Genomic DNA, 25,047 nt, shown 5'->3' on the forward strand with positions numbered 1-25,047 from the left:
AGAAGTACCTAAATTGTATAGAAATTTATTTATGTATGCTACTACAGCAGCAAGAATCTTGTTGTTGTTGTTTAGTCATTTAGTCACGTCCGACTTTTCATGACCCCATGGACCAGAGCACGCCAGGCACTCCTGTCTTCCACTGCCTCCCGCAGTTTGGTCAAACTCATGCTGGTAGCTTCGACAACACTGTCCAACCATCTCGTCCTCTGTCGTCCCCTTCTCCTTGTGCCCTCCATCTTTCCCAACATCAGGGTCTTTTCCAGGAAATCTTCTCTTCTCATGAGCTGACCAAAGTATTGGAGCCTCAGCTTCAGGATCTGTCCTTCCAGTGAGCACTCAGGGCTGATTTCCTTCAGAATGGAAAGGTTTGATCTTCTTGCAGTCCATGGGACTCTCAAGAGTCTCCTCCAGCACCATAATTCAAAATCAACAATTCTTTGAAATGTTAAATTGATTGTAAAGCTAATGAAATGTATAAATTTGAAAATATAAAGAAAAAAGAAAGAAAGCTGACACCATAATGAAATGTGTTAGTCTTTAAAAGGATTAGCAAGGCTCTAGGTTGTTTCTCCTGCAACAGACCAATACGGCTGCTCCTCAGAAAATTGGAAGGCATTTTCTGAGCCTTCGTTCTGTATCTTGCCTCCCACTGTTACCTCGGGCGGTTTAGCATTACAGCTCCTCATCCTAATACTATAACACTCCTCTGTGGGGAGGAAATTCCACCACTCAGGGCCTGCCGCAGAGAATGCCTTCTCCCAAAACTTTTCAAGGGCAGTGGAACTACTAAAGGGGACCCTTCTGCCGATCTTGCCCCTCAACCTCCCAAGGAACTGTAGGGAAGCAGTGTCACAATGTTTCTTTAATTGCCTAAACTGTCCAATCATCCAGCAGTGCAACTGGGGGAACTCTGGGATCAAATTGCACCTGTAGCTGACCCAGGTTGCGAGTGAAATTTGGCTGGAGTTTCAGGGTGCCGAGATTAAAAAGTCAAGTAAAGAGCAATATAGTTTTGAGTCCTTACTGTCATCAAGCACATTTCAACGCCTGAAGTACATATCACTCCTTCCTTGTGTACAAAATACAGTGGTACCTTGGGTTAAGTACTTAATTTCTTCCGGAGGTCCGTTCTTAATCTGAAATTGTTCTTAACCTGAAGCACCACTTAGCTAAATGGGGCCTCCTGCTGCCGCCGTGCTGCCGGAGCATGATTTCTGTTCTCATCCTGAAGCAAAGTTCTTAACTTGAAGCACTTTTTCTGGGTTAGCGGAGTCTGTAACCTGAAGCGTATGTAACCTGAGGTACCACTGTAACAGAACTGACAACGGGCAAAGCAACTGTTTATACACATTTCTGAAGTCCTGGGCCACTCCCACTCCCAACGTGATTGGCTGTCTAAACTTCCAAGCTGCGAATCATGACCCAGAGTTTAAAGGCCAATGGCAGAGGCCCAAATCCTGAAATGTTCTGTGATTGGATATCATGTATCTAATCAGAACATTGTGAGGGGGGGCTCAGAATCCTTAGTCCAGACTTAAGCTCAGGCAAACACAGACCACTGAATACATAACACAAAATAACTCTTTAAAACGCAGTATTATTTAGTAATTAATTCTGCCTCAGAACTGGTGCACGGCAGGGCTGTATCAGCAATGTAAAAACCCCATGTCCCCTTAGTTAATTTTATTAATTAACAGAGACAGGTGAATGCCAACCATGTCACACCATGACACTGTTCTCTGATCGGCTTGCAGACAACAGAAGGGTTACATTTTAATGATAAAAGCATGGCACCATACAACAGTAAACAAATCCCAGCATAAAAATTCAGCGCCCACCCTCAAAAAAAGCTGCACAAGGTCTTTAAAAGTACACAGAAGACCTAAATTTCAGCTGATTTCAGAGTTAACCATTTTAAACCCTGGGGGTAAAGAAGTGCCTCTTTGTTATTGCAAAAGACTCCTAAGTTCTCAAATTGCTACAGCAAAGGTCACTTTGCTCCACCTCTAAGGTGTGGCTCCTTTAAGCAACAAGAGAAAAGCAAAAGGAGGAACTTGAGAAAAGAAAGCGAAACTGGACTCTGCAATCTGTAGCAGCCACTTTCCTGTCAGCAGAGATGGCAGAGGGTTTTCAGCAAGATCTGACTTGTTCCGTCTGCCTCGAAGTGTTTACTGAGCCGGTGCTGCTTCGATGTGGGCATTGCTTCTGCCAGAAATGCATCACCTCCTCCTGGGACAGCCAAGGCGGAGCTCCTAGCTGCCCTGATTGCCGGGCCCCCTGTCCTGACAGACATTTCACACCCAATCACTTGCTGAGAAACTTGGCCCAAAAGGCAAGAGAGGCCCAGGAGGAGGTCCCCGAGAAGAAAGCGCGAGAAGACCCAGAAAATCACGAAGAGACGCCGGCAGGCAGAAGCAGCCCAGGTGCTGATCAGGGGTTGCTCTGCGCAAAACACGGTCGCACTTTGCAGCTCTTCTGCCTCACCGATGAGGACCCCATTTGTCTTTGCTGTGTGGATTCGCCTGCCCACGCCGGACACAAGTTCAGCTCCTTGAAAGACGCTGCTGAGCAGTACAAGGTAAGCATGCAACAAGAGACTGGGGATGCTTTCAGTAAAGTGAGGCAATTGCCCTCCAACAGCTGATTCAGGCGGTGTTGTGAAAGGGAAGGTAACCTTATTTGTTGTTGTTGTTAAAGATTTTCTTGGTTTACAAAAGTATGTGCAATGTCTCTCTCTTTTTTCCCAGTAACATTTTTTACAGATCAGTTTCATTTGTTCAGGAGGGACACGGGTGGCACTGTGGTCTAAACCACAGAGCCTAGGGCTTGCCGATCAGAAGGTCTGTGGTTTGAATCCCAGCAACAGGGTGAGCTCCCGTTGCTCGGTCCCAGCTCCTGCCCACCTAGCAGTTCGAAAGCACATCAAAGTGCAAGTAGATAAATAGGTACCGCTCTGGAGAGAAGGTAAACGGCATTTCCGGGCGCTGCTCTGGTTCGCCAGAAGCGGCTTAGTCATGCTGGCACATGACCTGGAAGCTGTACGCCGGCTCCCTCGGCCAATAAAGTGAGATGAGCACTGCAACCCCCAAGTTGGCCACGACTGGACATAATGGTCAGGGGTCCCTTTACCTTTACCTTCATTTCTTGAGACATTAGGAAGAAAAGGGGGAAAGAGGTGGAGGGGTGAAAGGTGAGTGGGGATGGGATCGGGTGGCGATGTTTCTATTTTACTTAATATATGTGGGGGTTTGTGTCAGCATCGCTTGTGCAGGTTCTCTGCTGTTCACTTGTGTTCCTTTGGTGGTGAGAGAGGTTAGGGTTGGCCTAGGGTGTGGTTGTTTGTTTGTGATTGGCTGTGGTGGTCTTTGTTTTCATGTGTGAGTGGGGTGAGTGGGTGTTTTGGATCAGGTTAGCCATATTGATTTGTATGCTGTTGGTGGATTTTTGTCGTTGTCTTGTTGGGCTGTGTATGTGATGAAGGGGAGCCATACCGGGGTGAAGGCATCTTCTTCTATTTGTCAGTTTCAGTTTATTGGTTAATTTTTCTAGTAAGGCTGTTTCCCATACTATTCGGTACCATTGGTCCATGCTTAGCCGTGACAGGTCTCTCCAGTGTCTGGTTATGATGTTTCTGGCTGCTGAAAGTAGGTGGGTTATGAGTTCTTTGTGGTGTAAATGGGCATCTTGTTATTTGTTATTAAATAATAACAAACCCTCCATGTCTCCCTATTTCCCAGGGACAGTCCCGGATTTGCGGAAGCCGTCCCGGTTTCTGATTTGATCCCGGAATGTCCCACTTTTCCTTAGAACGTCCCTATTTTCATGGGAGAAATGTTGGAGGGTATGGAGTTATGTGACCCCCCCCCCGCCGAGCCAAGGAGATAAGTAGCTGGACAACCTTTAGAAGACATCTGAAGGCAGCCCTGCATTGTTCCAGAGAAGGGCAATCAACATGATTAAGGGGGTGGAGGAACTTCTCTGTGAGAAATGGTTACAACACTTAGGGCTGTTTAGTTCAGAAAAGAAAAGTTAAGGAGGTGGCATTTTATTTATTTGCAGTATTTATAACCTGCTCTTCATTGAATATCTGCAATCCTGGAACGCAGAACAAAAATAATAAAAGGAAATAGAGAAAAACAAAGCTGGGGGACCTGACCTGTCTAATTTCACAAACTCTTCTTCCTCCCCTAGCGGAAGCTGGACAAGGTTCTGGGTTGCCTGGAAATCAGAATTAAACAACAAGAGCAGCAGGAAGGATGTCAAGAAGAAAACATACGTTCCTTGAGAGTAAGAGGAAATAATTCCTAGCTTCTTCTTCTTCCTCTTCTACTTCTTCTTATTATTATTATTTATATTCTTTTATTCACTTTATCTTGCCCAAGGCAACCCAAAATGACTTAACAACCAAACTGAAAAGCCCACATAGATACATTAAAACCAAGGAAATAATTCATTAAAAACTCCCCACCCACTTCTAAAAGGACACAGATAGTTAAAGGCCAAAGGCCTGGTTATAGACATTATTATTATTATTATTATTATTTTGCCTAGGGACGCGGGTGGCGCTGTGGGTAAAAGCCTCAGCGCCTAGGGCTTGCCGATCGAAAGGTCGGCAGTTCGAATCCCCGTGGTGGGGTGCGCTCCCGTTGCTCGGTCCCAGCGCCTGCCAACCTAGCAGTTCCCCCGGGTGCAAGTAGATAAATAGGGACCGCTTACTGGCGGGAAGGTAAACGGTGTTTCCGTGTGCTGCGCTGGCTCGCCAGATGCTGCTTGTCACGCTGGCCACGTGACCCGGAAGTGTCTCCGGACAGCGCTGGCCCCCGGCCTCTTGAGTGAGATGGGCGCACAACCCTAGAGTCTGTCAAGACTGGCCCGTACGGGCAGGGGTACCTTTACCTTTTTATTATTTTGCCTGGTGCCTAAAGGTATGCAATGAAGGAGTCAGGCAAGCCTCCCTGGGGAGAGCATTGCACAAAGGGAGAGACACTACAGAGAAGGCCTGTTCTTGTGTCTATAGGCAGGGACATTGCATTTTGGGGACTTAAGATGGTGAGCAGCCACCATGGATGGGAGCTTAGTTTAGCTTCTTTTCAAAAGTGGCACTTTTGAAAAGGGTCCAAACCAGGCATCCCCAACCTGCGACCCTCCAGATGTTTTGGCCTACAACTCCCATGATCCCCAGCTAGCAGGACCAGTGGTCAGGGATGATGGGAATTCCCATCATGGAGGGCCGCAGGTTGGGGATGCCTGCTATAGACCTACTAAATCTTCTTGCCTGGACTGTATAAAACTGAAAAATTCATTTTACATCGGGTTTACTTCAAAATGGCAGGCACCCACTATGAGTGGGAGCTGAGCTTGGCTCCCAGCTGAAGGATGGCACCATCGCCTGCCACTGAAAAGCATGTATGGACCTAGCAAGGAGACCATTAAATGGGGATGTGGCCAAGTTGGGCTTGTGAGGGGGCCTGGATTAGCAACAACCCCTCATTTTTACAAGGTATATTTCGATTCATTTGTTTCTTCTCACTGAACGGGTAACTGGGTTCTCACTTCCTCCACCACAAAAACCTCCCAATGGAACTTCTTTCCATTGCAGAACTCAGCTGATTCCCTTCGCAAGACGATTGAGGACGACTTCGCTGAGCTGCAGCGATTCCTGAGCCAGAGGAAAGATGCAGTACTGGCCCAGCTAGATGAGGATGAAAACGCTGCGCACGTGAACATGGTGGTGCATCTCTGGGACATCCGGGAGGGCCTGTCTGCAGCCAGAGAAATGATGAGCCAGGGAAAGGCCAAAATGGAGCAGACGGATTCAGCTGCCTTCCTCCTGGTGAGGCCAAAACCTTGGCACCTCTTTGGTGTAACCATTGCAGAGGGTTTCCCAGAAAATTTTGGACTGGACAATTGTTGGTTTCCAATTGAAATTTATTTTGATGTTTCAGCAAAGTGATCTAAATTGCTGCGTTTTCTTTGCTGAAAGCTTTTGATGCTGCCTTCGTTGTTAGTAACAAACTTTTGTTGTTGTTTAGTCGTGTCCGACTCTTGGTGGCCCCGTGGACCAGAGCAGGCCAGGCACTCCTGTCTTCCACTGCCTCCCACAGTTTGGTCAAACTCATGTTAGTATACAACATACAAACATCTAAATAACAGCCTTTGCTACACCTTTGATTATAAGGATTGTTATGCCTTCCTGCGTTCTCAGAGTCAACTGTCAAGGCACCCACACTGACAATGCTCTCACCCACCCACCCGTCTTCCAAATTTCCCTTATCCATGCCCTCCACTGTAGGGCAGAGAGTCATCATGGAATGAGACTACCTGAAGGAGCGTCTCCACCCCCATTGTTCAGCCCAGACACTGAGGTCCAGCTCTGAGGGCCTTCTGGTGGTTCCCTCACTGCGAGAAATGACGTTACAGGGAACCAAGCAGAGGGCCTTCTCGGTAGTGGCACCCGCCCTGTGGAATGCCCTCCCATCAGATGTCAAAGAAATAAACTCATGTTGGTAGCTTCAAGAACACTGTCCAGCCATTGTTGGACTGTCCAACAAAGTTTGTTACTAACAACGAAGGCAGCATCAAAAGCTTTCAGCAAAGAAAACGCAGCAATTTAGATCACTTTGCTGAAACATCAAAATAAATGTGGTGTTAGAAAACAGAGGGAAAAATAGTGGAAGTGAACAACTGGCTTCGCAAATGGTGTAAATAGGAACGGTTTGGATTCTTAGATCACGGAATGCAGTTTCTTGAAGATGGACTTCTGGCAAGCGATGGGCTGCACCTCACAACGGTTGGGAGGAATGTTTTTGCAAAAAAATCTCAGAAACCTCATCAGGAGGGCTTTAAACTGACTAATGTGGGGGAGGGAGACAGTGCTCCTGAAGGTAGGAGTCTATCAATTGATGAAGATGATCATCCAAATGTCATAGACCAAATGGAGCAAACAGCACGCAGACCTAGTGGTGAGAGGAAAAAATCCTTAAATAAGAGACACGGGGGAATGATTACTGGACTTCAATATCTGTACACTAATGCGCAAAGCATGGGAAATAAACAAGATGAGCTTGAGCTCTTGGTACAGCAAACTAAATATGACATAATAGGCATCACTGAAACCTGGTGGGATAAGTCCCACGATTGGAATGTAATAATGGAGGGATACAATCTATTTCAGAGAAACAGACCAGACAAGAAAGGAGGAGGAGTGGCGTTATATGTCAGGGATGTGTATACCTGTGAAGAGATCCAAGATTTAGAACCTCAAAGCCAAAGTGAGAGCATTTGGGTCAAAATTAAGGGAGAGAAGAATAACAGTGACTTCATTGTGGGAGTTTACTATAGATCCCCAAGCCAAACGGAGGACATAGATGATGCCTTCCTGGAACAGATGGCCAAGCATGCAAAAGGAAGGGAGATAGTAGTAATGGGGGACTTCAATTACCCGGATATTTGTTGGATGTCAAACTCAGCCAAGAGCATAAGGTCAAACAGATTCCTCACTGGCCTTGCAGACAACTTCATTGTCCAGAAAGTGGGAGAAGCAACAAGAGGAACAGCCACTTTAGATCTGGTCCTAACCAATGTTGATGACCTGGTTAGTGGGGTAGAAGTAGAAGGATCATTAGGTGCGAGTGATCATGCTCTTCTGAAGTTTACTATACAGCGGAAAGGAGCAGCCAAGCATACTAAGACTCAATTTCTCGACTTTAAGAAAGCCGACTTCGTAAAACTTAGGGAAGTGCTGGGTGAGATCCCATGGACAGTAATACTAAAAGGAAAGGGAGTTCATGATGGCTGGGAGTTTGTTAAGAGGGAGATAGTAAAAGCACAACTTCAGGCAATACCAATGAGACGGAAACATGGAAGGTGCCTAAAGAAGCCAGGGTGGCTATCTAAAGAACTTTTAACTGAGTTAAGATTAAAAAAGGATGTGTACAAAAAATGGAAAAGGGGGGAAACCACCAAAGAGGAATTCAAACAAATAGCCAGCACGTGTAGACACAAAGTCAGAAAAGCTAAAGCACAGAATGAACTCAGGCTTGCTAGAGAGGTTAAAAGTAACAAAAAAGGCTTTTATGGGTATGTTTGTAGCAAAAGGAAGAACAAAGAAACAGTGGGGTCACTCAGAGGAGAAGATGGTGAAATGCAAACAGGGGACACAGAAAGGGCTGAACTCCTCAATGCCTTCTTTGCCTCAGTCTTCTCCGATAAAGAAAACAATGCCCGACCTGAAGAATTTGGAGCAAATGATTCAGCAGAGGAAACACAGCCCAGAATAACTAAGGAGATGGTACAAGAATACTTGGCTAGTCTAGATGTATTCAAGTCTCCAGGGCCAGATGAACTGCATCCAAGAGTATTAAAAGAACTGGCAGATGTGATCTCAGAACCACTGGCAGTCATCTTTGAGAATTCCTGGAGAACAGGCGAAGTCCCGGCAGACTGGAGGAGGGCAAATGTTGTCCCTATTTTCAAAAAGGGGAAAAGAGAGGACCCAAATAATTACCGCCCAGTCAGTCTGACATCAATACCAGGGAAGATTCTGGAGCAGATCATTAAGCAAACAGTCTGTGAGCACCTAGAAAGGAATGCTGTGATCACCAATAGTCAGCATGGATTTCTGAAAAATAAGTCATGTCAGACTAACCTGATCTCATTTTTTGACAGAATTACAAGCCTGGTAGATGAAGGGAACGCAGTGGATGTAGCCTACCTTGATTTCAGCAAGGCATTTGACAAGGTGCCCCATGATATTCTTGTAAAGAAGCTGGTAAAATGCGGTCTTGACTATGCTACCACTCAGTGGATTTGTAACTGGCTGACTGACCGAACCCAAAGGGTGCTCATCAATGGTTCCTCTTCATCCTGGAGAAGAGTGACTAGTGGGGTGCCACAGGGTTCTGTCTTGGGCCCGGTCTTATTCAACATCTTTATCAACGACTTGGATGATGGACTCAAGGGCATCCTGATCAAATTTGCAGATGACACCAAACTGGGAGGGGTGGCTAACACCCCAGAGGACAGGATCACACTTCGAAACGACCTTGACAGATTAGAGAACTGGGCCAAAACAAAGAAGATGAATTTTAACAGGGAGAAATGTAAAGTATTGCACTTGGGCAAAAAAAATGAGAGGCACAAATACAAGATGGGTGACACCTGGCTTGAGAGCAGTACATGTGAAAAGGATCTAGGAGTCTTGGTTGACCACAAACTTGACATGAGCCAACAGTGTGACGCGGCAGCTAAAAAAGCCAATGCAATTCTGGGCTGCATCAATCGGAGTATAGCATCTAGGTCAAGGGAAGTAATAGTGCCACTGTATTCTGCTCTGGTCAGACCTCACCTGGAGTACTGTGTCCAGTTCTGGGCACCACAGTTCAAGAAGGACACTGACAAACTGGAACGTGTCCAGAGGAGGGCAACCAAAATGGTCAAAGGCCTGGAAACGATGCCTTATGAAGAACGGCTAAGGGAGCTGGGCATGTTTAGCCTGGAGAAGAGGAGGTTAAGGGGTGATATGATAGCCATGTTCAAATATATAAAAGGATGTCACATAGAGGAGGGAGAAAGGTTGTTTTCTGCTGCTCCAGAGAAGCGGACACGGAGCAATGGATCCAAACTACAAGAAAGAAGATTCCACCTAAACATTAGGAAGAACTTCCTGACAGTAAGAGCTGTTCGACAGTGGAATTTGCTGCCAAGGAGTGTGGTGGAGTCTCCTTCTTTGGAGGTCTTTAAGCAGAGGCTTGACAACCATATGTCAGGAGTGCTCTGATGGTGTTTCCTGCTTGGCAGGGGGTTGCACTCGATGGCCCTTGTGGTCTCTTCCAACTCTATGATTCTATGATTCTATGATCTCGTCCTCTGACGTCCTCTTCTCCTTGTGCCCTCCATCTATCCCAACATCAGGGTCTTTTCTAGGGAGTCTTCTCTTCTCATGTGGTGGCCAAAGTATTGAAGCCTCAGCTTCAGGATCTGTCCTTCCAGTGAGCACTCAGGGCTGATTTCCTTCAGAATGGATGCGTTTGATCTTCTTGCAGTCCATGGGACTCTCAAGAGTCTCATCCAGCACCATAATTCAAAAGCATCAATTCTTCGGCGATCAGCCTTCTTGATGGTCCAGCTCTCACTTCCATACGTCACTATTGGGAAAACCATAGCTTTAACTATATGGACCTTTGTTGGCAAGGTGATATCTCTGCTTTTACAAAGTGGCAAATTTTCCACAGAAAGATAACATGCTAGAAGGTGGGCTGCCCCACATCACTGTCTATAACCAATCACACAGAATAGGTTAAGGATTCAGAATGAGGAGAGGGCCAAGACTCTTCGGAGCAAGGACTGGCATTTAGGTAGGTGGAGTCAACGCAGGAGGAGTGATGCCCCTTGTGGCCCCTTCCAGTTCCATGATTCTAGAACCCCAAAAGCCAGTGTGGAAACAATTAACCCTATAAAACTTGCAGCCAAGCTAGCTCCTCAGTCTGAGCAACTTGTCTGACTTGGTACCAGGCCCCAACCCAATTTCCAGCCCTGTCCCCTTCAGACATACTGCTAGTGCTGCAGGAGCTGCTTCTCTGGAGCAGCAGGAGCTTGAGTTGCTGCTTCTTCTTTGGCGATCACTCGTAGATGAGTAAAATTGTCTTCCATGAACACGGTTTTAACAATGAGTCCGCAAGTGACTGTGGGGGCCAATTCTGGATCCACACATCCTTCCACAGTGGGGACATAGGTTTCTGGGCAGGAGTTGATCTCGGTGAGGGTTTGCCAAGCATGCCTTAGCACGTTTCTCCCTTTTGCCCTGAGTTTGAGCGTCTTCAAAATCTACAACACCTTTGGTAAAGGCTGTTCTCCAATTGGAGCGCTTGCAGGCCAGTGTTCCCCAGTTGTTTGTGTTTATATTTGAGTTGCACCAGTATGCCGGGAGCCCTCCACCTAGGTGTTCGTCTACCCAGGTGAAATATTAATCGATAGATGAGGAAATCTTGCCATTGGCTCTACCCTCATCATTCTTGTCCATGGGATTCCGCAACATCCTATGATTGTGTGTGAAGCTGACTTGGAGAAAATCTGTTTCCGTGTCAATCTAGTCTCCTCTGTGAGGGGGAAGTCGTCTCTCTGTGTCTTATCAAATCAGGTGGGAATATTGGAGAGTGTCTTCCGTCTTTGGGAAGGCAAGGGGGTATGGTTGGTTAGGGTTGTGGGCTGAAAGGAGCCCCACACTCCCAGGCCCCCTAGGAAAGAAGAATTAGCAAACAGGATAGCCAGCACTCCATGATTCAATGGGAGGACAGAGGGACTTAATGGCTTTGAGGAAGGCAAGATTAGTGTGGATGACGGGGTGTATTTTAATCTGTTATTTTCCAGGATATGAAAGGAGAGATTCAAGCTTCCTAACCATCTCACCTTCTTTCCCCCTCCCCAGGGTGTCCAGAAGCTCCTGAAGAAGTGAGTATGGTGTCTTTCCGCTAGTTTCATATGTGAGAGAGCGGGTGGCCACTTGCTGTAACTAGTATTCTGCTTCTCTTCCCACTAGGCTCCCTGCTGAAAAGGAGGCTGAGGGCGTAGGAAACCAGGCTGACCACTCTGCTGTTTGCAGGGAACTCTGCCTGGGCAAGTTCAAGGGTCCACTGCAATACCTAGCATGGAATAAGATGAGATCCATCGTCAGAACAGGTAACTGAAAGGAAGTTCAGGAATGATTGAGAGTAATGTCAGATCAGACGAAAGAAAACCATTCTTTGTACCACATGTGATTAACACATGGAATTCTGTGGCAGAAGATGTGGCAATGGTTGCTTGCAAAGAGAATTAGACAGATTCGTGGCACGTCTGTTGACTTGCCATGGCAAGAGGAACAAAATGTTGCATTGTGGTGTGCTGCTGTTCAGAGCCCCAGACACTCACTTCCAGGCAGAGGGCCTTCTCGGAAGTGGCACCCGCCCTGTGGAATGCCCTCCCATCAGATGTCAAGGAACTAAACAACTATCTGACTTTTAGAAGACATCTGAAGGCAGCCCTGTTTAGGGAAGTTTTTAATGGTTGGTGTTTTATCGCTTTATTATTAATAATAATATTCTGTTGGGAGCTGCCCAGAGTGGCTGGGGAAACCAGCCAGATGGGCAGGGTATTAATAATAATAATAATAATTAATAATAATAATAATAATGGGTGGAGGAAATGGAAAACTGCAGGTGGGGTGACAAGACAACAACAAAAACAACAACAGATTATTATTATTATTATTATTATTATTATTATTATTATTATTATCCTGTCACCCCACCTGCAGTTTTCCATTCCCCCCACCCCAAACATTCTGCGGCCACTATGAACATTCAGTCCTCATTGGGACTCCCTTAGGTTTCTTCCCTGAAAATTTTTCTGTACTTCTGGCGTTCTCCCGAGGCCGTTGATATTTCCTTCTGGTGTGGAGGTTGTGTATTTTGGTTACATGCCACTTACATCCTGGACACCTGATAATCAGAATAAAGGACATGATAGTGAAGTGGAACTTCTACATGTGGAGGCAGGGTGCTGCTGGGAACCAGTCTCTAGGAACCAGTGATGGGGGAGGAAGTTTCAAGCTCAGAGCCTGCTTGTGGTTTGGGCTACTGTTGAAGACAGGATGCTGAAGAAGGCGGGCCTTTGGTCTGATCCAGCAGAACTCCTTGCATCTCTGTGTCCTTAGCTGCATGGAGGCAGAGCTTGCATTCTGCAAGGATTCAGCAGAGGGATGACATTGTTATGTACAGCTGTGTTTACAAGTGGCAACCATTCATGTATAATGTGGGGAAAGGCGCTGTGACATTGTCAGGCTATGGTTTAAACCAGCCTGATGACTCCAGAAACACCATCCATAGACTGCCAAGGCTGTTCCTATCAGCACATCTCCATTCTGGTTTCTGTTTCTTGATTATGTTTATTTGTGTTTGGAACTGGATTCTATATGGGAAGAGAAGATACTTTGCCATTTCTTGAAAAGCTTCCGTCTAAGCAGGGATGAGGGACGCAGGTGGCGTTGTGGGTTAAACCACAGAGCCTAGGACTTGCTGATCAGAATGTCGGTGGTTCGAATCCCCGCGACAGGGTGAGCTCCCGTTGCTCGGTCCCTGCTCCTGCCAACCTAGCAGTTCGAAAGCACGTCAAAGTGCAAGTAGATAAATAGGTACCGCTCCGGTGGGAAGGTAAACGGCGTTTCCATGTGCTGCTCTGGTTCGCCAGAAGTGGCTTAGTCATGCTGGCCACATGACCTGGAAGCTGTACGCTGGTTCCCTTGGCCAATAAAGCGAGATGAGCGCCGCAACCCCAGAGTCGGCCACAACTGGATCTAATGGTCAGGGGTCCCTTTACCTTTACCTTTAACCTATGATGGAGCTAGGCTAGGATGCCCCAATTTTATTTAACTTGGTCTTTTCCTTTGCTTGTCAGAAGTAGAACCGATCACCCTGGACTGCGGCACTGCTCATCCCGAATACACTTTCTTACTGCAAAACTATCGTACGGCGTTTGGACTGCTTAAGAAACCCTTGAGCTATCCAGCGATATTTCAGGACTCTCCCGTTGTGCTGGCGAAAGAGGGGTTCCATTCAGGAAGACACTACTGGGAGGTTGAGGTGCAAAACAAGGGAGACTGGTTGATTGGCGTAGCCTTGGAGTCCATCCCAAGGCAAAAAGGCAAGGATCCCACTTCTCTGACGGACAAGATCTGGTGTCTGGAGCCAACAGAGGAGGATAGCGAGCCTCAAAATGGATCGTCATGGTGGAAGGTCGGCGTGTACCTGGACTATGAGGGAGGCCAAGTTTCTTTCTATGATGTAGCAGCCGGGTCTCACCTCTGCACACACACACCCCGTTTCAGCGAAAAGGTCTACCCTTTCTTCCAACCTACGCCAGCTGCTTTCAGGCAAAAACGCACCATAAGCTTGAAAACTTGTCACAGTTAGGACATTAAAGCAATTCTTAAGAGGGTATTATTATAAAAAGAAAAGGTAGGTGTGTTTGCCCATTAGATAAAAGTCCAAAGTCCATACTAAGGCAGTGCTTTTATCAGGCCAGCCAAGATGCAAACTCCATGACTTCATCATCAGCCAACTTCCCTCCCACCTCGCCTTATTTGCTATCAAACCTGAAGAAGAGCTCTGAGTAACTTGAAGGCTTGCTCACTATTTCGTGACGTTTTAGCTGACCTATAAAAGGCATTGCCCTAATGTGGATTTTGGAATGTTCTTAAGTGCGCCACAATTCTCCAAGCGTTTGAGAAGCGTGTGCCCCTGGGAAACGGGAAGGGAATGTGGCTCTCAACATTAGACTTTTCCCCAAAACGCCCCTGCCATGAAGGCAAGCGATTACCATCCCCTTCCTTATCGCAGGTGAGGAGCTGTAACTTGCTCCATTCACCCAGTAAATTCATGACACAGGGACTTTCAGGTTCTTAGCTCAATTTCTTAACTGGGCATAACGTAAGAGCTCTACTAGATTAGCAATCTGATAGATCACTTAAAAAAAAAAATCAAGTAGCGGGCAGGAGATACGTATGTGCGCAACACAGGCTGGGTTCCTGGGAGGAAGGTAAATAAGGCCAAATGTCATTTGCACTGAAAGAAAAGGTTTCCACTGGGTGCGATGGGAGCTCTAGCTATTCTTCCAGACCAACAAACAGCAGGCATGGAGGCCCCGATCCAGAATGAAGCAAAGGAGCAAAAAGCCCTTCTAATTCCCACAACCAACAGGGATCTATGATCTGGGTTAGGGCCTGCTATTTACTTTTATTAAAAAGCCCTTCATACAATTGGTAACTGTCTGAAGGAGGCGAAGCCGACACAGCCTATTTGGCAGACTACAGCTCCCATCATCCCCGACCACGCTAGCTAGCTGGGGTTGATGGGAGCTGGGAGTCTAACAATCTCTGGAGGGCACGACAAGGGCAAAACTAGTTCTTGTATGGTCTGCCCTTTAGGCACATTTGCTTACATTGTTTTCATCTGCCATTGTTTTCTTACTTACTACATCCAAAAAGTATCAAAGAAAGACGGTTCAAGACGGTTTGAAAGCACATTAACTTGTGTTTGTATTGTGACTGGATTTGTTATCAATTGGGATGTTCTTAACTGAAAATTAATAAAAAATTATTTACAGTGGCACCTCAGGTTAAGTACTTAATTCGTTCCGGAGGTCCGTTCTTAACCTGAAACTGTTCTTAACCTGAAGCACCACTTTAGCTAATGGGGCCTCCTCCTGCTGCTGCCACACGATTTCTGTTCTCATCCTGAAGCAAAGTTCTTTTTTAAAAAAGTTTTTTTATTAAAAATTAAAATAAATATTATCCAAAAACATATCATCCTTGTTTCCCCCACATTTTTCCTGCCCCCCCCCCCGGCTTCCCTCAGTTCCAGTCTTTGGTTTCTCTGAGACTGCTGTTTTCTGTATGTTACAAAGTTGTATAGATCCTCAAACTATTTAGCTGATTATTATCAATAAAAAGTTATTAAGCAAAGTTCTTAACCTGAGGTACTATTTCTGGGTTAGCGGAGTCTGTAACCTGAAGCGGATGTTACCTGAGGCACCACTGTATAACAAAAAACTTGAACCTGCTGAGGCAGAACTGCAGAAAGCCCTGCATGAAAACTGTTTGGCTTCCATATACAGTTTGGTATAAATTAATTATTATTATTATTATTATATTCCACCCCCCCTTGGCACAGCCACAGGAAATATGCACACCCTCCCTTTCCCGCAGATACACAATTCCAAAAGAACCAGGTTGTTTTTTATACCCATTTTTTATTGACAGTGGTAAAAAAAAACAACACAAAAGAGTTATTTACAAGTTTAAGGCAACGTCGCCATGTAACGGGCTGGGCTTCGGTCTCAACGCCGCCTCTTGGCTGTGCTGGGCAAGGCTGGGGTTGCTGGTGCCGCAGCCGCTCTCTTCCTCCTCGTCCTGGTCGGGGGAGTGGCAACGGAGGGGGGGCTCATCCCGTTCAGCCGGTGGGCGTCCACATCCAGCTTCTGCTGCAATATACCTGTCAGGATGAACTCTGCGTTGGCAATGGGGAGCTTGGCGTCCTGAGCTGCTTTGCAGCGGGGCAGGTCTTCGGGACAGGAAATCACAACGCACTTGTCCTTAAGCAAATAAATGAAAAAGGTTGAGAGTCAGGTCTCGCTCTCAGAAAAAGAAGGAACATTTTATCATATGTGGTGGGAATGTAAGAAAACAACTACTGGGAAATGATATATGAGATGAAAAAGATGCTGAAATATACATTTTCTAAAAAAAACCCAGAAGCACTTCTACTTGGTATTATAGGTCAGGATATTAATAGGCAAGATGTTAAATTGTTTTTATATGCAACAACAGCGGCAAGAGTATTGTTAGCCCAGAAATGGAAGCAAGAAGAAATTCCGATGAAAGAAAAATGGCAGACAAAAATAATGGACTATGCAGAATTGGACAAAATGACAGGAAGGATTCGAAACTTGCAGGAACAGAGATTTACAGAAGATTGGAAGAAGTATAAAACTATTTGAAGAGCAATTGTAATCAACAAAATACGCTAGTAGGACTGCAAGAAGTTTTGTAGGGAGAAATATATGAAGTGCTACAAAGTAGATAAAGAATAGAGATATTGGTTATGAGTTTTAAATGTAACAGGAAAATAAGAAATGTATACTAAGAGATTATGGGACGCAGGTGGCGCTGTGGGTTAAATCACAGAGCCTAGGACTTGCCGATCAGAAGGTCGGTGGTTCAAATCCCCGTGACGGGATGAGCTCCCGTTGCTCGGTCCCTGCTCCTGCCAACCTAGCAGTTCGAAAGCACATCAAAAAGTGCAAGTAGATAAATAGGTACCGCTCTGGCAGGAAGGTAAACGGCGTTTCCATGCGCTGCTCTGGTTCGCCAGAAGCGGCTTAGTCATGCTGGCCACATGACCCGGAAGCTGTACGCCAGCTCCCTCAGCCAATAAAGCGAGATGAGCACCGCAACCCCAGAGTCGGTCATGACTGGACCTAATGGTCAGGGGTCCCTTTACCTTTACTAAGAGATTAGATTGGAAAATTTTCAGACTGGACTGACGGAAGTCAAAATATTGAATAGGATGTAAAAATATGTTTAATTACTGTTGGAAATGGTATGTTAAAAAAACTAATAAAAATTTATATAAAAAAGAGAGTCAGGTCTCGCTCTCAGGTATTCCTTTTGCCTCAGCTTTTCTGCCAGCACCCCACGGGATGCCATGTAAACACGCACGGTTCACCTTGTAGGCTCGAGGCATTCTGGGTAAGAACTTGCCACCGCCGCACTGCACAATGTTCCTCATGTCCTCCAGCTCCAGGTTGACGTTAGGCGTAACGTGGATCTCGTAGCCCTGGAAGGGAAAGAGACAGGTCTGTGGTGTGTCAAAGGAGCACGGGAATCCGAAGATTAGCGAGGAAGGGTTGAGCCAGAATTGGATTGTGCCTGCGACTCAATATGAAAGCTTACACCATAGAAATCATATATAATGAATTGAAAAAGTTGTTTTAAATAACATTTGTAAAAATAAAACCCCAGAAGCTTTTCTTTTGGAATTATAGGGACAGAACTACCTAAATTGTATAGAACTTTATTCACATTTGTAAAAATAAAACCCCAGAAGCTTTTCTTTTGGGAATTATAGGGACAGAACTACCTAAATTGTATAGAAATTTATTCATGTATGCTACTACAGCAGCAAGAATGTTACTTGCTCCAAATTGGAAAGAAGCAGAAGTCCCAGAAAAGGAAGAATGGGTACAAAAACTCATGGAATATGCAGAAATGGTGAAACTGACTGGAAGAATAAGAAATCAAGATAACAAACTTTTTATAAAAGAATGGAAATGGTTTATTGAATATTGACAGAATTGCAAACAGATAAAAACATTGGCAGGATTAATGTAATAACTTGCAGTTTTATAAGAGTATATATCTACAGTAGATAAAGGAATGAGTAAGTTAAATGAATTTGGATATGCAGAAGATAGGAAAAAATGAATTTAAGGAACCGCAGAACGAGGGGGAAGGAAGTCAAATTTTGAAATGTTAAATTGATTGTAAAACTAATGAAATGTATAAATTTGAAAATATAAAGAAAAAAGAAAGAAAGCTGACACCATAATGAAATGTGTTAGTCTTTAAAGGGATTAGCAAGGCTCTAGGTTGTTTCTCCTGCAACAGACCAATACGGCTGCTCCTCTGAAAGTTGGAAGGCATATTCTGAGCCTTCGTGCTGTATTTTGCCTCCCACCGTTACCTCAGGGGCGGTTTAGCATTACATCTCCTCATCCTAATACTATAACACTCCTCTGTGGGGAGGAAATTCCACTACTCAGGGCCTGCCGCAGAGAATGCCTTCTCCCAAAACTTTTCAAGGGCAGTGGACCTACCAAAGGGGATCTTGCCCCCCAACCCCCCAAGGAACTGTAGGGAAGCGGTGTCATGGTGCCAATTTGCTGTGGCCTTACAACCCACAAGAAGTGGGCGGGTTATCAGTTTCCTCTTTTTTTTTTTTTGTATATACAGTAGTACCTCGGGTTAAAGAACTTAATTTGTTCTGGAGGTCCATTCTTAACCTGAGGTACCACTTTCGTTAATGGGGCCTCCTGCTGCCGCCGCCACGCAATTTCTGTTCTCATCCTGAAGCAAAGTTCTTAACCCAAGGTACTATTTCTGGGTTAGCGGAGTCTGTAACCTGAAGTGTCTGTAACCCGAAGTACCACTGTAATTTTTAATTAAATTTTCTGTTTTACCCTTTAAAGTACTCATTTTTACATCCTTAAGATATCAATGACTTGCCCTCTTCTCCTTCCATGGTTCATTTTACATATCATAAATCCCTACATATTTTGCAGAAACTATACCATTCAGTATTCCGTTATAACATCCATCATAACTTATTTACACTGTTGAATTTATCCTAATGCTGCCAGAATTTTCAGCTGTACACAGTTATTTCCCATACAGTGGTACCTCAGGTTAAGTACTTAATTCGTTCCGGAGGTCCATTCTTAACCTGAAACTGTTCTTAACCTGAAGCACCACGTTAGCTAATGGGGCCTCCCACTGCCGCCACGCGATTTCTGTTCTCATCCTGAGGTAAAGTTCTTAACCCGAGGTACTATTTCTGGGTTAGCGGAGTCTGTAAGCTGAAACGTCTGTAACCTGAAGCATCTGTAACCTGAGGTACCACTGTATATTAAAAACAGTTTTCCAATCTTCTCTAAACGAATGTTCTTCTTCTTCTCTTATTCTATATGTTAAGTCTGCAAGCTGCACATACTCTGTCAGCTTAAGTTGCCACTCTTCTTTGGTTGGGACCTTAAACTTACAGGTTATCAGTTTCTTCCCTGACGGGGTTCCTGCTGCACATCTGAGAGAAAAATTCAAACCCCATTCCAACAGCTCTGGGGTTGGGGAAAATCCTTTGCCCACTTTGCCGTGCATACCTGGGCTAGGTAGTTCTGTGGGCGTGGCCCAAGGCAAAGGCTGCTAACCGTAACCTCACCTGGAGCACGCCTCCCTCTTGCCGGGCCTTCTGCAGCGACGCGGAGAGCTTGAACCGGAAGTATTCCTCCTTCTCGGGGTCGGAAACGAGGAAGCTGTTTGGGGCCAGGAAGAAGGAGTTCTGCCGGCTCTGCGAGGAGGGAAAACGTGGGAAGGAGGTTGGAGAATAGGCAGGGAGAACCGCTGAAGAACCACCCCCCTTCCCCTTAAAGGAGGCAGCCACACACAGTCAACTGCGGAAAGGCGTAAGGCCCTACCATGATACTAACTGCTCGTTGGTTCACCAAAACAAGGAGAGCCCTGCTGGATCAAGCCAATGGCCCTTCTAAACGGTCTTGGCCCTGTATACCTGAAGGAGCACCTCCACCCCATCGTTCAGCCAGATATATAAAAATGTAATAAAACATTAAACATGTCCCTATATAGTGGTACCTCGGGTTAAGAACTTAATTTGTTCTGGAGGTCCGTTCTTAACCTGAAACTGTTCTTAACCTGAGGCACCACTTTAGCTAATGGGGCCTCCTGCTGCCACCGCACCACCGGAGCTCAATTTCTGTTCTCATCATGAAACAAAGTTCTTAACCCGAGGTACTACTTCTGGGTTAGCGGAGTCTGTAACCTGAAGCGTCTGTGACCTGAAGCATCTGTAACCCGAGGTACCACTGTACAGGGCTGCCTTCAGATGTCTTCTAAAAGTCAGATAGTTGTTTATCTCCTTGACATCCAAAGGGAGGGCATTCCACAGGGAGAGTGCCATCACCAAGAAGGCTCTCTGCCTGGTTCCCTGCAACTTCACTTCTAGCAGTGAGGAAACTGCCAGAAGGTCCTCAGTGTCTGGGCTGAACGACGGGGATGGAGACGCTCCTTCAGATCACTGCTATGGAGCCTGATCAGTCATCAAAGGCAGCAATACATAGTATTCTCTCCCTGACTGCTCCCTGGAGAATGAAATGTCACTGCCCACCCCCCACCCCCTGGGCTGCAGGAGTGGTACATCCCTGCTGTAGAACAGAAGTAGTCAATGGCTATGGATATGGTTGGCCTACAGCTTCCATCATGTCTGACCACTGGGGCTGATGGGAGTTGGAGTCCACTGGCACTGGAAAGGCCCCCTGGTGGCTAACCCTGCCCCAGAGAATTCTGGGAGAGAGGCAAGTGAAGCAGCTCACCTTCTCCAGCCAGCTGAGGGTCACGATGGGGATGCCCCGCGCCATTGCGCACAGGAACTTGACCGTACGCCGGATGCGGTCCGTCACCAGGTGGGTGCAGTCGAAGACGGACTCTGCCAAGGAGCCGCCCAGCTCCGTCACAATGTGCTCCCCTTCTTCGCCGGTCCCCGCCATGAACAGCACCTGGGAGGGGCAGCAAGAGAAGGAAAGGGAAGTCACTGGGCCCGGAGGGGGGGGAATATAACCCCAACCTTCAGCATGCAGCCAGTGTCAAGCCATTCAAATCCACGCTTCTCAAACCCTATAGAACAGCCCTTTTTCAAGCTTGAGTCCCCCAAATACTGTCGAACTACGACTCCCATCATCTCTAGCTAGCAGGACCAGTGGTCAGGGACGATGGGAGTTGTAGTCCCACAACATCTTGGGGAAAGGCTACTGCAAAACTTGGGCCACGGTCTCCAATGAATTCCCTTTGTGTGTCTTCGCTCAACACAAATACGTGACCCAAGAAGCCGAGGCACGGTTTGCCGATAAGCTTCCTGTCACACTCAGTGACCTGTGGATTGGGCTCCTAATCCAACACTGACAGGAAAAGAACAGACCAAGACATTTTCTGTGACCCCTTTGGCACTATTATCTCCCAAACCCACATCAGGGATGGGGAACCTGATGCCCCTTCAGATATTGCCTAATGGGAACAAGGCCAACAACATCTGGAGAGCCACAACTTCACCTCTCCAGCCATCCCCGGGGTGGTGGGGCAGCGATTTTTTTTTTTTTTGCCCTGTTTCTTTCCATGTTCCCTCAGGGCAGTGTTTCTCCAACTTGGGTCCCCAAGCTGTGGTTGGACTACAACTCCCATCATCCCTAGCTAGCAGGGCCAGTGGTCAGGGACGACAGGGGCCGCAGCCCAACAACAACAACTGGGGACCCAAGTTGGAGAAACACTGCCTAAGGGGTACAGGCCAACGGAAGGCCGAAGCCAGCAGTGAGCATGAGCCAGAGCGAAAAGTGGATGGAGAAAGGGCTTTTCTCTGTCTCTCTTCCGGCCATCCTATTTTCCCTCTCCCTCTGCCACCCCCTGATCCCGCTTCCCCCCTCCTCGTGGCCCACATGAAGCAAAGCCAAGGGCCACATGATCAAGTGTGTAGCAACAACTTGTTCTTCCCCATCTAGCCAGCTATGATTCCCCTCCCCTTCTTCTCTTGCTTCCCTTGTGTCTAGACCAGGGGGCGGCCGACCACCCTGGCCCCATTTGCCCTCACCAAGGCCATTTTTATGCCCCAGCCCAGACCCACTGATTTTGCAAAATAAATGAAAAAATGCAGTACACACAGCACTGGGGCTGGCAGAGCCCAGTGCTATGGTGGGGATGCAAATTTCCCCGTCCCTGGTCATCTAATTACTCGTCCAATGAATAGAAGAGAAAGTGATACCCTTTCCTCAGCTGGAATACAGATCTGCTGAGGATGGGGGTGCCCAAGCGAGACAGTGGGGTGACCACAGCCATAGGCAAGGACAGGCAAAGGGTCACTTGCCCTAAGAGGGAAGTGAGGGAGCTCTCAATATGCACAACCCCTGCAAATTTTTGAAAGGTCTGCAGCTAGCCAAAAACGTATACATGCATTAAACAACTGAAGCACATGCTTAATTCTCCCACAAAAAAAATCATTGTGAAATTAGAAGTGCTGAACCCTAGGCTAGATTGTGCTCACACGTTTATTGTGCTGCACGCAAGAAAACTGCTCACAAACAATGCAAAACTTCATATCGCATTTTGCATGTTTCTGTACAAATATGAAATGGTCTGGACATTTCAAAGTCTTGATGTACTGTCCGTGTTATCTCTGCAAATGTCATCTTGGATTAAAACAAACTAGTCATCATCAGAGGTAATGCCTTTGAGCTCAGTACTGTTGGCTTGTCTATAAACTGTGCAATGGGTCTTCATTACTGTTTGACTGTAACAAAAACCATCTTTTTAAAAATATTTCTATGAAAGTAGTTAAGAACTTACTGGTTTTACAAAATATTGATAGCTTTCCCCTGTTTACATTCCATTTGAGTTCAGAAGGTGGATGCTTGGATTAAAAAGTCATATATGAAAAAAATAAAATTTAAAAAATATGCACAAGCTACTGTTTCCTTGCTGAGGGTGCCAGACGCTAAGATCCCAGAGCTCGCCCACTCACGGTGTTCTCCCTTCAACCCCTTCCTCCATCCCAACACGTGTGTGCAGTACCTTTGGGACAGGACTGCCCAAGACCCCCGAGTCCTGGGTTTGCCTCCGGGGCTGGCTTCTTGTTCCCGCTGGCTTGCTCTCTGTGCTCTGCTTCCGGGACCTCCTTCCTGAGGACGGAGTGGACTGCGCTGGCTCCTGTGGAGAAGGGGGGGCAAGCAAAAAAATGAGCAGAGGGTCACACTGAGGAGGAAGTTTGCCGTCTTAGCCAATCCTTTGGCTCACAAGCCCCTCCCCGCCACCGGACATCCCGCCTCCTGGTTGTCAAGGCCCAACTCTCCTTGCCTACAGGTTACCATGGACTATCACACCGGAGCCAGGAGGATTCACACGGGAGGCAAGGCTAAGCCGGGTTTACTGGGAGCTCAGCAAAGGAGCGTTTTCCCTACAGGAAAGGTGTGGAAAGGGTTCTGAAACCCGCCCAGCATTCATGGATCTGGCTTTGTTTTCAGAACAGGCTGCCCAACAGGATTCTGAAAAGGCCAAATCCAATTTAACCAGTCATCTTTAAGACCAGGCATGAGACCGCCTCATCCAATAGCATTACTAATGACCTTCTTCCTCCTGCTGCTCCCTTACCCACCTGCCCAGGTTTGGCTTCTTTCCCAGAATCCTTTGGGCTGGGCACGCTCACTGAAGAGCAGCTCGACCGCCTGCTGGCTGCTCGTGTCCTCAGGCGCGGGGCCTCCTGTTCTTCCGCAGGCTTGACTGCTGTTCCCTGTTTCCCTCGCCTTGTCCTCTCCCGGGGGCCAGGGCTGTCTATGGCTGTTGGCGCCCCTTCCTGAAGCCTGATGGCGGCCCCCGTTTTCCTCTGCGAGCCCCTGGCTCGGCCTTGACGCGGGGCGGCTGCCGGTTCCCTGTTCTTGGTCTTCTTGCCGGGGCTCGGTCCTTCTTCTTCCGACTGCTCCGGCTCCTCTTCCGGTTCTCCCATAAGTTGGGTTGGCTTCTTCCGCTGCCGCAGCCCCTGGCGCCTGGCGACAGGGGCTGCCGGTTCCCTGGACTCGCCCGCATCAGCAGATCCCACACGGCCACGGGTTGGTCGTTCTGGAACAGGAGCTGGGGAAACAGTACTGCTGGCAGACCGCAGACCACGCCTCCGCGGGACAACAGCAGAGGCCGCCGGCTCCTGTTGCACCTGTAATATGAAGAGCGATTAAGGCCTACAGGAGCTATGCGGAGAAATTCAGGGAGGGAGGAATGAAGGACTGTAGTGGCCAAGCCCAAGCCCACCTGCTCAGAATTCCTCGCTTCTCCTGCCGGAGCCGAGCTCCTTTCTTCCAACTGAATGTCAACAGGAGCTAGGGAAGAAGCAGAGTGAAAAGCCTTAAGCTCAGTGGCGCAACTTCCTGTTAGGATTCTTGCTCTGTGTTTGCAGTCATGAGATTGTTGTCTATCACATAACGGTGTATGTTTTCATTCCACAGAGTGGGAAGTGACGGAGGCAGGATGTTTGGGTATTACCATGTTCTGGAAAGTGGAACTACTGTTCTTTCATCTTTCTCTCTTTGCTGTCTGATGAGAAAGAGGAAGGAGCTAAAGCAGAATGCTCTGTGTATTATATGTAAATAAAGTAGATTAGCCAAAATGCTGAGCTACTGAGTTCTGTTACAAACTGCAAATACTCTGCAGGATCGTAAGTGTGCTGATGCCTCTTGGTATCAGTCGCTGGAGAAGGCTTTTGAAGCTCCCAAACGACCGACCAGGAGGGAGAGAACATGCCAGTCAGGCATGTGTCTCTGCCAGGGTCCTACATGAGAGTAGGACAATCCTTTTCTTTCCTTTTCTTTTTTATTGGTTTTCACATATTACTTTACAATACAGATATACCAAAGCCAACACCATTTCCTCCCCATCCTCCCATACATTTACATTTCTATTTCCTCAATCCATCATATTATTCTTTTCTCCCTCCTCCCACTTCCCTCCACCCCCACTCGATTTCCTCCACATTATACAATTTACAATAATCTTTGCATTCTGCAACCTTCTCAAATCATCTACATATTCTTATTATCTTTCCTTACTAATTTTTCTTCCATCCAGTACTTCACATTTTAATCTAGGCATATTAGCATATCTGTTTTTGAGCAATATTTTGCCATATATTCCTC

At 46.7% G+C, this 25,047-nt stretch overlaps 2 protein-coding genes across 3 annotated transcripts in view; one reads left to right on the plus strand and one right to left on the minus strand.

The window, feature by feature from the left end:
* Nucleotides 1-25,047, minus strand: part of MDC1 (mediator of DNA damage checkpoint 1) — a 42,245-nt gene that overhangs the window by 1,823 nt on the left and 15,375 nt on the right. Inside the window, exons 9-15 of one of the 2 annotated variants that reach the window (XM_053378642.1) lie at nt 24,167-24,234; nt 23,520-24,071; nt 22,940-23,074; nt 20,698-20,880; nt 19,530-19,658; nt 17,262-17,372; nt 15,766-16,128 (exon numbers count right to left, since the gene is read on the minus strand). In XM_053378642.1, coding sequence (XP_053234617.1) covers nt 15,874-16,128; nt 17,262-17,372; nt 19,530-19,658; nt 20,698-20,880; nt 22,940-23,074; nt 23,520-24,071; nt 24,167-24,234 — 1,433 coding nt within the window. In that variant the 3' untranslated portion in view covers nt 15,766-15,873. Of the gene's footprint in view, nt 1-15,765; nt 16,129-17,261; nt 17,373-19,529; nt 19,659-20,697; nt 20,881-22,939; nt 23,075-23,519; nt 24,072-24,166; nt 24,235-25,047 lie in introns of those variants that run through there. The other variant, XM_053378641.1, reaches the window with a different exon arrangement.
* Nucleotides 295-15,258, plus strand: LOC128408666 (nuclear factor 7, brain-like). The gene is made up of 6 exons (XM_053378655.1): nt 295-2,581; nt 4,195-4,290; nt 5,603-5,836; nt 11,429-11,451; nt 11,540-11,679; nt 13,435-15,258. The coding sequence occupies exons 1-6, from the start codon at nt 2,120-2,122 to the stop codon at nt 13,947-13,949; spliced, it is 1,470 nt and encodes a 489-aa protein (XP_053234630.1). The 5' UTR covers nt 295-2,119; the 3' UTR covers nt 13,950-15,258.

The sequence above is a fragment of the Podarcis raffonei genome, chromosome 2, assembly GCF_027172205.1.
Source record: "Podarcis raffonei isolate rPodRaf1 chromosome 2, rPodRaf1.pri, whole genome shotgun sequence".
Taxonomy (NCBI): domain Eukaryota; kingdom Metazoa; phylum Chordata; class Lepidosauria; order Squamata; family Lacertidae; genus Podarcis; species Podarcis raffonei.